Source organism: Thunnus albacares, chromosome 7, assembly GCF_914725855.1.
Source record: "Thunnus albacares chromosome 7, fThuAlb1.1, whole genome shotgun sequence".
In the NCBI taxonomy this organism is placed as follows: domain Eukaryota; kingdom Metazoa; phylum Chordata; class Actinopteri; order Scombriformes; family Scombridae; genus Thunnus; species Thunnus albacares.
In genome coordinates, this window is record NC_058112.1 from 3,327,012 (window position 1) to 3,339,849 (window position 12,838).

The 12,838-nt window shown below is 39.7% G+C and overlaps 1 protein-coding gene across 2 annotated transcripts in view; it reads left to right on the plus strand.

The window, feature by feature from the left end:
• Positions 1-12,838, plus strand: part of sf3b3 (splicing factor 3b, subunit 3) — a 33,465-nt gene that overhangs the window by 276 nt on the left and 20,351 nt on the right. For both annotated transcript variants that reach the window (XM_044356629.1, XM_044356630.1), the window contains exons 2-15: positions 526-670; positions 2,529-2,684; positions 2,977-3,147; positions 3,829-4,001; positions 4,274-4,415; positions 4,968-5,080; positions 5,460-5,597; positions 6,788-6,891; positions 7,037-7,202; positions 7,547-7,642; positions 8,475-8,547; positions 10,238-10,389; positions 11,005-11,160; positions 11,678-11,833. In XM_044356629.1, the coding sequence (XP_044212564.1) occupies positions 601-670; positions 2,529-2,684; positions 2,977-3,147; positions 3,829-4,001; positions 4,274-4,415; positions 4,968-5,080; positions 5,460-5,597; positions 6,788-6,891; positions 7,037-7,202; positions 7,547-7,642; positions 8,475-8,547; positions 10,238-10,389; positions 11,005-11,160; positions 11,678-11,833 (1,866 nt within the window). In that variant the 5' untranslated portion in view covers positions 526-600. The remainder of the gene's footprint in view (positions 1-525; positions 671-2,528; positions 2,685-2,976; positions 3,148-3,828; positions 4,002-4,273; positions 4,416-4,967; positions 5,081-5,459; positions 5,598-6,787; positions 6,892-7,036; positions 7,203-7,546; positions 7,643-8,474; positions 8,548-10,237; positions 10,390-11,004; positions 11,161-11,677; positions 11,834-12,838) is intronic.

The following is a 12,838-nucleotide window of genomic DNA, read 5'->3' on the forward strand; positions in this document are numbered from 1 at the left end:
ACCATATTCACTAATATAGGTCGAAAACAGAGGAAGTGTCAGGAAAAAAGTGGCGCTTTGTATGAACGTTTAATTCATGTTAACAAACGAGCCGTGTAAGCTAAACTGTGTGCATAGCTTTAACAGACGAATATTTTTAAGTTAAAAGTATATGAGTAACGCTGTGCTACCTTGGTTCACAACAGAATTGTGAAGTTTGCAAACAAAAGATACTGATAAGTATTCAGTCTACTTGCTAAGCTAACGGGTAGTACTTTAAAACATCCAACCTTGCCAGTAGGCATTTTATCTTTCTATCAGCTTCTTATGACTATATTTTCAGGAGTTTAATTAGAAAGTAGCCAGCGCTCATTTCACCTCAATGTTACTTCCTCAGTTCAGTTTGAACATCCCTCTTAATAACACAATTATTTGTAGGCTGGTCATAGGAGAGAAACCTGCTCATACCATCAACAGGATTACATCTGTACTTTCGTCTTGCAGTTCATGTATTAACCTGTTTGTCCTCCTTTCCTTCTGTTACAGATTTGAGCTGGGGTACGCGCTCTGTCTGCAGCCCCTGAGGAACAGAGTGGGGAAGTCACAGAAAGAAAAGGAGCCATGTTTTTGTACAATATCACCCTACAGCGTGCCACTGGCATCACCCACGCCATCCATGGAAACTTCTCAGGTGAGGTTGCTTAACGTGCTGTTGTCTGTCCTTCCCGGGCCTGCTCTCCGTTCCCTTTTGGGTTATCTCCAGTCTGTCTATGAGTGATTAGTCAGGCAGTTGCAGTTCAGGTATTGTAGGGTTGGTGTCTGTCCACTACTGACCTGTCTGTTCACCAGTCTGTATTTTTTGACCTGTCTTTTCTGGCTTATGTCTTTTGCATTGTTTTGTGTTCTTTTTGTGTGTTTTGGGTCTATTCAGCTGATACACAGGCCTTCACATTATAAGTGATCAATATGCAAGCAAGCAAGCAAAGTTTATTTATGTAGCACCTTTCACAAACACCAGTTACAAAGTACCTTCACAGTCAAAGAAATAAAATAAAGTGAAATATAAATAAAAAACAAAAACACCAGATAAAATATACAAGGAGAGCAGATAAAATGGACAAATTAAGATAAAATATCACGTTCTACCCAAATGCCTGTCTGAACAAATGGGTTTTTAGCTGCTTTTTAAAGGAATCTACATTATCCAAGGACCTTAAGCTTGTTGGAAGAGTGTTCCAAAGCTTAGGGGCTGCTGACTGGAAGGCATGATCCCCCTGGGTCTTAAAATGTGGATGAGGTACACTTAGAAAGCCCTGGGTGGAGGATCTAAAAGCTCGACTAGTGGTGTAGGGATGCCAAAGGTCACTAATGTACTGTGGAGCTTGGCCATGTAGGGCTCTATATAAGTGAGCACCAAAATTTTAAAATGAATTTTAAAATTTACTGGAAGCCAGTGCAGTGAGATTAAAATAGGAGTTGTGTGTGACCATCTGTTGGATTGTGTTAAAAGCCGAGCAGCAGCGTTTTGGACAGTTTGTAAGCGTTGTATGGAAGATTTATTAAGACAGGTAAAAAGAGAGTTACAGTAGTCCAAACGTGATGATATGAAAGCATGTATTAACATTTCATTTCTTGATACCACAGACTGGAGTTTGGCTATGTTTCTCAGGTGAAAGAAACATGATTTAGTTAGCGTCTTAACATGCGCTTCAAAACTCATGGATCGGTCGAAAATTACACCAAGATTGTGCAGGCAAGACCGGGAAGATGAAGATAAGGCACCAAGGTTCTGCCTGATTGCTGACTGAAGATTGTCAGGGCCAAAGATCAGGACTTCAGTTTTGTCTGCATCTGATATGAGTTTTCATCATGACATGACTTTTCTTGGACTGTACATCAATAGAAAGAATAGCAACACCATTGAATGTAGTACAAAACATATACAGTATATACACCATAGTTTTGTCCTGGCCTCCAAATGATTTCATCCTGGAAATATCACATCTGGTGGTGGGAAAGTAAGATGTCTTGCCATAACTGCAGTTTGATTTTTAAAACACAGAACTGGGAAAAGTTGATCAGAAAATGGCATACTCACTTTTATCATTCTTTTGATATTTGACAAAAGTTGCTGTTAAAAGCTACTGCAATTTAGGGAAAGTGGCTTCATTTTGCAGAAAATGCAGGGTTCCAACTAATTATTTTCAATTAATCACTTTGTCTAAAAATCAGAGTCAGCATATAGTAAATAATGCTCATCGCAGATTTCTGAAGCTCAAGATGATGTCATCAAATAGCTTTTTCCCCCTTCAAAACATTTGGAAACATAAAAGTATTCAGTTTCCGCTTGAATAAGGCAAAGAAGATTCAATTGACTGATTGGAATGGAATGGAACAACCGTTGCAGTTCTGTGTAATTCTCTATGAAAGGGGGGCAGATTTTAGTGGGACATCCTGTGTAATACTGCAACTATAATACACAGCTATCTGAGAAAAAAGCCACATAAAGCTTCTGACACATGCTGAATGAGATGTTTGTATCTTGATAGGAACCAAGATGCAGGAGATTGTCGTTTCCAGGGGAAAGATCTTGGAATTACTGCGACCAGATGCCAACACAGGAAAGGTGCACACTCTGCTCACGGTGGAGGTGTTTGGCATCGTAAGATCGCTGATGGCCTTCAGACTCACTGGAGGAACCAAAGGTACGCAACTGAAGAGTACATGCACTCACTCACATGTGTTTGTTACTGCAACTGTGTTTTTACCCTCAGTGACATGTGCAGAAATTTCACCGGTTATCATATTCCTGTGTTAGAGGGGAAATGTTTCTCTCTGGTTTGTTAAGATCTAAATTGAAGACAAACACATTCAACCACAATCCTGTGGCATCAGGTAAATGATTTGTAAACTGAAGTGTAAGGAAAAGACATCTTTCTGTCACATGTTCCACCAAACCCATATGTTGTATTTATGTATGTTGGTGTGTGTTTGTAGATTACATTGTTGTTGGAAGTGACAGCGGTCGTATCGTCATCCTGGAATATCATCCATCAAAAAACATGTTTGAGAAGATCCACCAGGAAACATTTGGAAAGAGTGGCTGTCGGCGCATCGTCCCTGGACAGTTCCTAGCAGTGGACCCAAAAGGCAGAGCTGTGATGATCGGTATGAAGTGATATCACGAGTTAAAATATTTGCATGAAACGAACATTTGACCCAAATAAGAAAAATGTCAGTATCTGCTTAACCTCATGTCAGATAGAACACAGATAAAGTTGGTTTATTACCACCAACTGTATATCTAGATGGCCCAACTGCAAATATTTGCATAATAGCAGTAGAGGGAAAGGCACATTAATTTGAATTTTCTTGTGCCAATTTTTGGTAAATTTGGTTAAAATGTTTGCTACATTTGGATGTAAACCTAGCTATAGACAGACACATTACCAGCTCTTGCTATTAATTAGTTTGGACCGTCATCATCACGCAAATATCAAACACCTGTGAAATAAAATTTTAGTGTTTCTGACTTAGCAGCTATCTTAAGAAAATTGATTACACAAATAACCTTCAGCTAAGCTTCACCGCTGTCTTTAACTACAGTTTGCTATTGGCGCATTAATTTAGAATGGCAAACAAACAAATCTGTCATAGATGTCTAGTTATACTGTCAGCTACTAAAAGTTAGTCCAGACCTTCCAGCCAATCAGAATTGAAAATTCTCAGTGTCAGTGGTATAAAATGACATTGTTTCATTCTTAGACGAAAGCCCTGTATATTAAAACATTTCTGTGAAATTATGAAATTAATCTTTGTGTATGCCTTTTCTGTCTTTCCCTTGTTTAGGAGCAATAGAGAAACAGAAGTTGGTTTATATTCTGAACAGAGATGCAGCTGCAAGACTGACCATCTCGTCTCCTCTGGAAGCCCATAAAGCCAACACACTGGTCTACCATGTAGTAGGAGTTGATGTGGGCTTTGAAAACCCCATGTTTGCCTGCCTTGAGATGGACTATGAGGTATGATCATGAAATATAAAGGGTTTGTCTTTTAAATGAACACACACTGCCTGTCAGATTACGAAGGATTATCACACACATCAATGTGTTGTAGATGTGATGAGCTTGTCATGTCTCTTCTCTGACAAACACTGGAGAAAGATTTAACACCTCTGATCTGAGCACACAAGTTCATTTTCAAGCATCAATAGTAACCAATTATCCTCCACATTAGTTTTGTACGTTTTCATTGTTATTTAAACATCAGCTTTGTCGATATTTGCTCTTTTCAGGAAGCTGACAATGACCCGACAGGAGAAGCCGCCGCTAACACGCAGCAGACGCTCACCTTTTATGAGCTGGACCTCGGTTTGAATCATGTGGTCCGTAAATACAGTGAGGCTTTGGAAGAGCATGGAAATTTCCTTATCACTGGTAAGTAAATGGGCAAAAGCAGTTGTACTCATCAGGGCTGAAACTGTAACTGCATCAGTTATCACAAGCTCCAGGTGTTCGATTCAGCTGCATTGAAAACCAGCATACAAATACCTGCCACTCATGGCTGTAGACTGTCAAAAGTGAAGCTAAGAAAGAGGCTGCTGTGTCAAATTACACCAAATTGGGAAAATGTAAATGAAATTTAGCCAGAAATATCTTTAGCAATGTCCTATGATTAGATATGTTTGCAGGACAACTTTTATGTAGGTACGGCTGTAAGGTAACACACGCTGTTCCCTTATATTTCAAATGGTTTATTAAATCAGAGTGTTGTAGATGTGATGAGTTTGTCATGTCTCTTCTCTGATTAACAGTGGAGAAAGATAAAACATCTCTGATCTCAGCACACAAGTTTAATGTTTACGCTTCAAGAGAGAAGTTGAAGTTAGAGTAGTAAGGAGAAGCCTTGTTTTGGAAAACAGATATTTGCACTGCAGTGATCATCATTTTAGAAAGAACACATCCCACTAACTGCTCCTCTCCGTCTAGTTCCTGGTGGTTCAGATGGGCCCAGCGGAGTCCTGATCTGCTCCGAAAACTACATCACTTACAAGAATTTTGGAGACCAGCCTGACATTCGCTGTCCAATCCCGCGGCGCAGGGTGAGTCCTAAATACACAGATGTACCATAAGAGGCACGCCCCTGTAGCCTACTGGTTAAGACGCATGCCACGTAACTGCGGTTCGATTCCACCAGCGGACCCTTGTTGCATGTCATGGCCCTTCGCTCTCGCCTCATTTCCTGTCATCATTAATCTCATAAAGGCACAAAATGCCCCAAAAATGTTTAAAAAAAAAGACATATTTTAAAAATAAAAAAATCCTACTAGCATTACATACATTCAAATGTGAACCTTTTCTTTACTGTGAGGAAGTGTTCATGGTGTTCATCAGGTCACTTTCATCTCTGTATACACTTTTATTGTCATTGTTGTTTCCTAACCCCCCTCCTTTTTAAACTTCATTTGTCCCATCCTACAGAATGACCTGGATGACCCAGAGCGTGGCATGATATTTGTCTGCTCAGCCACCCACAAGACCAAGTCCATGTTCTTCTTCCTGGCACAGACTGAGCAGGGAGACATCTTCAAGGTTACCCTGGAAACAGATGAAGAAATGGTGAGCAAAGATGATGGAGTGGAGGGTGCCACCTTAAAAATGGACCTTGTGATTTATCTACTCATTATTTTTTGTTAATTGATTAATCTTTACTCTAATCACATGTCTCACATTGCTTATTTAGTCTTGGGTAAAGTTAAACATACAACCCCAAGGTATTCAGTTTACAGTGATTGAAATGGGGCTGGGCATCATTCTCTAAAGGTTATATCACAGTACATACTGCATATGGGACAGTAACAGTGTATATCACTGTATAAATACTATGACTTACATTTAGTATAGTGTATTAATTGAGTAAAATTAAGGCAAAAGCTACTTTTTGTCATGCGACAATTAAAATACAGTTTACACTGGAACAAGTGGTATGGCCATATCATACTGCATTTGCACTGGTGTGCATTAGGCTTGGACGGTATCTTTTATTAATACCTTAAAGGACACTATTTTTCATGTCTGTCTTAAAACATTAGTCAGGTGCCCAAGTGAACATTGAAACAACTTTTACTTACTGTATCATTTCTCCTGTTTGTTCAGACCATTGGAAGATCCCTTTTTAATGTGCTTTCAGTGTAAGTGATTGGAGACAAAATCCACAGGCTTTGTTTTGTGTAAAAACATATTCAAAAGTTATCTGAAGTTAATATGAAGCTGCAGCTATCTGCGGTAGTCAAATCAAATGGATATCTTCCCAAATTCCAGTCTTACAGTCCATCTCCTCAGCAAGTAAAACATGTTTCAGTGGTCATATGGACACCTGACTACTGTTTTAAGACAGACTTAAAAAATTGTGTACCTACCCTTTAATATCTTCCCAACATTTCATCGCATCTGAATACCAAATATTCCCAAAGAGAGGCAGGGGACAAGTCCTGTAGCCTCACCAGCACAAGGCTGCTTGTCTGTTCCACCAGCAGCCTATATCATGGCGGACTGCCCTCTGGTGGTGCATGTTGTGCACTACAACACATCTCGTTAATGGAGTGTCTCTGTGTCATTTAAAGCAGTGCACGTTTTTGACAGTATTAAAAATCATACTTTTGGGATTTACAGATATTGTGGTATACCTTAGCACCGTGATAGCACCCAAGCCTGGAAGCATCCCAGTAGTCAGTGATAAGATTTCTGTGGGTCAAATGATGGTGTAATTGTTTATATTATGTTCTGAGTAAGTCTGTGTTGTTTTCAAGGTCACAGAAATTCGGCTGAAGTACTTTGACACAATCCCTGTGGCAATGGCCATGTGTGTCCTGAAGACCGGCTTCCTGTTTGTGGCCTCAGAGTTTGGAAACCAGTAAGTGTCAGGCTGTACATCAGCGCGTCCAGTTATTTATCTTGTCTTCCTTACTCTTAGAGTTCATATCTTTTGCTTTCTTTTCAGTCACACATTTTCTCTTAAACTTCTCCTGCTCATGTTGTTCCTCCTCTGTTTCCTTTAGTTACCTTTATCAGATCGCTCACTTGGGTGACGATGACGACGAGCCTGAGTTCTCCTCCGCAATGCCGTTAGAAGAGGGAGACACCTTCTTCTTCCAGCCCCGCCCCCTCAAGAACCTAGTGCTGGTGGACGAACAGGAGAACTTATCACCCATCATGTCCTGCCAGGTGTGTGTGTGTGTGTGTGTGTTGTTTCAGGTACCAATGAGATATGAAATACTGTATGATCCAGGAGGGCCAGTTTGAAAAATAAATCCATGTGTTGGAAGGCGTATCTGGGGCCTGAACGCTGCACAGATGTTAATAATACTCTGGCCTAAGAGTAAAGTAGCCTAAGAGTAAAGAAAGGTAGAGGAAAACATCAGGCTACCATCTCTTTGGGCCTGAGTAAAGAAAAGCACAGTCCTGGGAGCTGTATCGCTGTAACAAAGTCTTATTTAATTTTGAATTGAAGATGCATTTCTTAACTGACTCATTTTCTATTTTATTCCTCTTTTGTTTTTTTTTTTAAGATTGCTGATTTGGCCAATGAAGATACACCTCAGCTGTATGTGGCCTGTGGACGAGGACCCAGGTCTACTTTGAGGGTCCTTAGACACGGATTGGAGGTAAACGCACACACACACATATATATGTATATGTACATGCACACACACTCAGCTGGCTGTGAAAGTGATGAGTTTGTTCATGTCTCTTCTCTGAATAAAAGCTGAAGAGTCTGCTCATTATTCTGATCTCAGTACAAACAGAAGAATTTGGTGTTTGCTTATCAGTCTGCATCAAAAGTGTAACTTTGTGTCACTTGCTGCTTGTAAACAGGAAACAAAACAATCATTGATAGGTGTTTGTGATTCCATATGTGTTGGCACTGTCAGTCTTATGAGGAGTAACGATCACACCTACGAGTATACACAAAGCTCTGCTGCAGCGCTTTCAGAGAAGATGTGTGTGTTCTGCACTCAACACACACACACACACACACAGTACAACAGAAATGCTTCAGTTAGGTTATCTTTATACTCAAGAGAATCATCATAATTTGCTCACATGAATGAGAATCTGCAGCCTGCTCGACATTAAATTGATTGGCTCAGGATGTGAATGTAGGAGAAATGTCTTGCTGGTCACCTGCAGGCCTCAGAACTGGTCCTGAGTCTTTGAACATTTCAAAGTAACTGGATCAAATACTGTAGAATCTCTCACAACACAATACAATATGTCTGCAATTTAATCGTTATGGGAGAAGGAACATGTTCTGAGTGGTTCTGGTGCAATTTGTGTAGATGGACTGCATCTCCACTTAACTGCTAGTTAGTACGTATTTATGTATTTACTACAAGACTTAAACATGGTGTAAAATGATCATCTGTATAGAGTGAATACATGTTTGAGTGAGTCTTTTGTTCTTTCTCCACTCCCTTCCCTACACGTCTGTATCAGGTTTCAGAGATGGCTGTGTCCGAGCTGCCTGGTAACCCCAATGCTGTGTGGACAGTCCGCAGACATGTGGAAGGTAATGACATACCTGTTTCACATACCTTTTTTCCAACCTCTCATGAACTAAATTTACAACTTATATAGACACAGCATGCAATCAGCAAATGCCAACAGGGACTGGGCTGTGGTTAATGGGAGGAGTGGAGTCTTTAGTTCACCTTAATGCTGTCAGACTGAAGGAATCTCACTGTATTGATATCAATCATTACTGATGTAAACAGCCACTCAGCAGCATCAGTGAACATAACTTATATTTAATTGTTGTTTACTGATAGTTTGTATATCTGCCTCTCAAACATTCTAATATTTGCTCATTCCTTGATTTTCATAACAGAGAACAGGTCCCCACTTGCATGCAGATCACTTTTCTTGTGTTTTTTGGTTTGGCACATGGAAGTGAAGAGTCTGTAGAAGTGTGGGAAGATGTTCAGTGCGTGTGTGTGTGTGTGTGCGCGCGTGCGTTTCTTCTTGAATTTATTTTGTGAAATAGTGCATTTCTCTGAAGTCAAATGGTTTTCACATTTTGTCACTTTGTTCCACCACAGCTGGTAAAGATCAGTCATTAGATGTGTGTGTGTGTGTGTGTGCACGCACGCACTTTTCCCCTTGAATTTATTTTGTGTAACAGTGAATTTCTCTGAAGTCAAGTGGTTTTTCACATTTTGTCACTTTGTTCCTCCACAGCTGGTAAAGATCAGTCAGTTGTGTGTTTTGGGAGGGGGGGTTGTGTGTACTAGTTTTATGCAAATTCATTGACCGTGTGTCTGTAGTATTTATGATATTTTTCATTATTGTTTATCTGATAACACAGTGTCAAACAGAGGATGTTTGCCTTCCTTGTTATATTCAAAAGATTTGTTATCCTCCAGAAGTCCTTGTGTTGTAAAAGCAGGGATTGTGGGAATAGTGGCGTATCATATTCAGGCCAGTATGGTAACAAGAACAATGTTTAAGGGAAGCAGTGGCCTTAAAGTATTAAACTGTGTGTTTTATAAATAATGTGAACAGACCGACTAGTTTCCGGAGTCTGTTGGCAGGCAAAGCAGCAGGGCTGCCTGCTCTTTTCCCCTCTGGATGGTGTCAAGCAAGCTGCGCCCACATGTTGGTGTCACCGGAAATTATCCATGCCAGGCCTTGTATTCAAACAGCCCAGCTTAATTCTCCTCTGGTGTAAAAAGTTACTCATTGGTTGTCTTTGAGGAAAACAACCAATTGTTTTTGAGGAAAACAACCAATGAGAAATACATCCACAAAATATGATCCACATGCACTTCCAAGTGAAGGAAGTGAGAGTGTTGTTTCAGCCACAGACCTGAGGTGTTTTGGTTCAAAATGTGGCAGAGGTGGAACCCCAGCTGTGGCCTTCTGAACTTTCATTTATTTATTATATAAACAGGAGAATACTTAAACAGGTCCCGGGCCCATCTACCTCATCTGTGTGTGGGAAACATGGGCAAGGAGTTGAACCATGTTAATTTTAACAGATGTTTCTTACACAAATGTCACCCAAAGCGGTCTTTATCACAAGTCTATTCATGTGAAATGAACAATGTTTTTTATGGTAATTTCTGATTACCTTGTGCATCATCCTATTATAAGATCATTTTCATGAATTAATCATTTATTCATCATATATATATCCTCAACCCAGTTTAATCAGCATTATTTTTCTAACCAGTGCTCCTTTGTCGTCGTCTTTTAATTAGATGAGTTTGATGCCTACATCATTGTATCTTTCGTCAATGCCACTCTGGTTCTGTCCATCGGGGAGACTGTAGAGGAAGTGACAGATTCTGGTTTCCTGGGAACGACGCCCACTCTTTCCTGCTCACTGCTCGGTGAAGACGCCCTTGTTCAGGTGAGCGAAATGCTCCTTTAACATCTTCTCTCAAACCTGTAAGCAGATTGAACAACTAGGGTCCCTCCACAAGATGACGTAAAGTTCTAGAGTTACATACAAGCAGTCTTGACCATTTTATTACTACTTCCACAGATTTCACAGATTGCTTATCCAGATGATCTCTTAGGTTTAAATGTTTGGACGTGATCAGTCATCGCTTACTATCCTGCTGGTTTTGGGGAACAGGGTTGAGACAGTTTGTTTTCAAATCAAGAATCTGTCTTCACTTTGTTTTATGAGGCAGAGGTTAACATCTAAAACCTGTTACAAGGAATGTTACACATGTAAACCCATAAATATTTTCTTCCTTTTTGTTTGTCTATGACTGTTTGCCAAAATAGTCTTTAAAGCAACACAGATGACTCTGACATCTTGTGTGTCCTGATCCATCTGGGAGCTGTGGGTTTTATTACAGAGCTGTATTTGTAACAGATAACACAAGATGAATTATTTTGATGCTTGAACAATAGTGAATACAAAGTAAAACCATCAGGAATTAAACCAACCCACTAGTTTGTTTCAGCCTCTCCTTGTTATTTCTGCTGCTCAGCCTCTCCCTGCTTCTCCCTACAGGTGTACCCAGACGGTATTCGCCACATCAGAGCGGACAAGCGTGTGAATGAGTGGAAGACTCCTGGCAAAAAGACTATCGTCCGTTGCGCTGTGAACCAGCGACAAGTGGTTATCGCCCTCACTGGAGGGGAGCTGGTGTACTTCGAGATGGACCCGGTAAGAAGGACAATACTTTTACCTATTATTATGTTTCCTCAGGAAACAGACTGTTCTTGATGATCTTGATGAGTAAAATTAAGTTTTTGTGAGTTAATAAAATTCAAATTATGATAAACTAGAGTGTGTAAAGTACTTGAGAAACCAAAGTAAAATTGTGTTACTGACAAATACATGTTGAGCATTTCATATCTTATGCTGCTTAGATTTCATACTTAGGTCATAGTTACCAGTTTTGAACATTAACATTTTTAGCTTTTAGTCAACAAGTAATAGATCTCAGTGAAATCTCTCAAGGATTTTTGGGTGCATCTACTACAGCAGACCTCACAAAACATATATGTGGACTTGATGACATTGACAGAGACGCTTGCTACACTTGATGTTTGAAAAAGTGCAACCTCAGAAATGACTGTGCAGTTGAATCTAAATGAGGTACCAAAATAAACACAGGAACACTGAAAAGCTGCATAGTAATACTGTCGCTCTCATTGTCTCCGTCCTCTTTTGTCTCTAGTCTGGCCAGCTGAATGAGTACACAGAGCGAAAGGAGATGTCTGCAGATGTGGTTTGTATGAGCCTGGCTAACGTTCCTCCTGGTGAGCAGCGCTCACGATTCCTGGCTGTGGGACTGGTCGACAACACTGTCCGCATTATCTCCCTGGACCCTTCGGTATGAATAAATACATTTGTTTATGTACTAGACTCTTGGCAAAGCTTTTCTTTGTGCCAGAGAAACTCCATCCAGCACAGCTGACACACCAAAATTATAAATTGTGTGTTTTTATGACACATTTCACTTTGCCTTACCCAGTCTTTAAATGAAAAAATGTTAATGTAGAAGGCAGTTATTGACAGTTTTATTGGTCAGGCTCTAATGTAAGTAAATATAAAGTAAGAAGTAAAAACCACATTAGTAACTGTTTTGAAACTATATATATATGACAATTTCACTTAACTAAGGTTGTTTAGCTTCAGGTCATTGTGAAGTAATCCATGTTTGTTCAAATAACAGTTGAGACCCTGCCCTTTGAAAAAGCAACATGAAATTTGGCACCCGGTTTTCACTGCTCTGACGGATGACCGGCACAGTAGCCTTTGCCCTTAAGATAATTATTTTTAGGTTCATGAGAGAGTCTTACTTCAGATGAGACACAACCACAATAATCTGAAGCAAACCAGTCAAACCTATATTTACCCATCAAACAGAACAAATAAAAAAGAACAAAAGACAGTCCGCAGCCCAGGCAGAATGTTAATAGAGTGGAGTCAGGCATTGATATACTCATGTATACCAGATATTGTTCATTTACCTTTATGATTTAAAGTTTTCCATTGTGTATTTTTGAAGATTAGTGAATCATGTAAAAGATATATTTTGAATATTTTTAAATGAAATGATCCAAATTTGCTGCAAAACATGGCTGTCAATCATGTCTACCCTGGATCCATCAGATTTAAGTTTTGTTTAAAATGCTTGAGATAGAATATGACAGGGTCTATATGTCTGTTAATTGCATGTGCAACATGTATGGTGAGAAATACTAAAATATTTACCAGTATCCTGATGGATTTTGCTTGGTTATGTAATGTTGCCAAATCTCTGACAAGGATTTAAATATGATGTGTGAGGTGTAGCTTGACTGAAAGTGAAAGTGTCTATGGAAACACTGAGTGG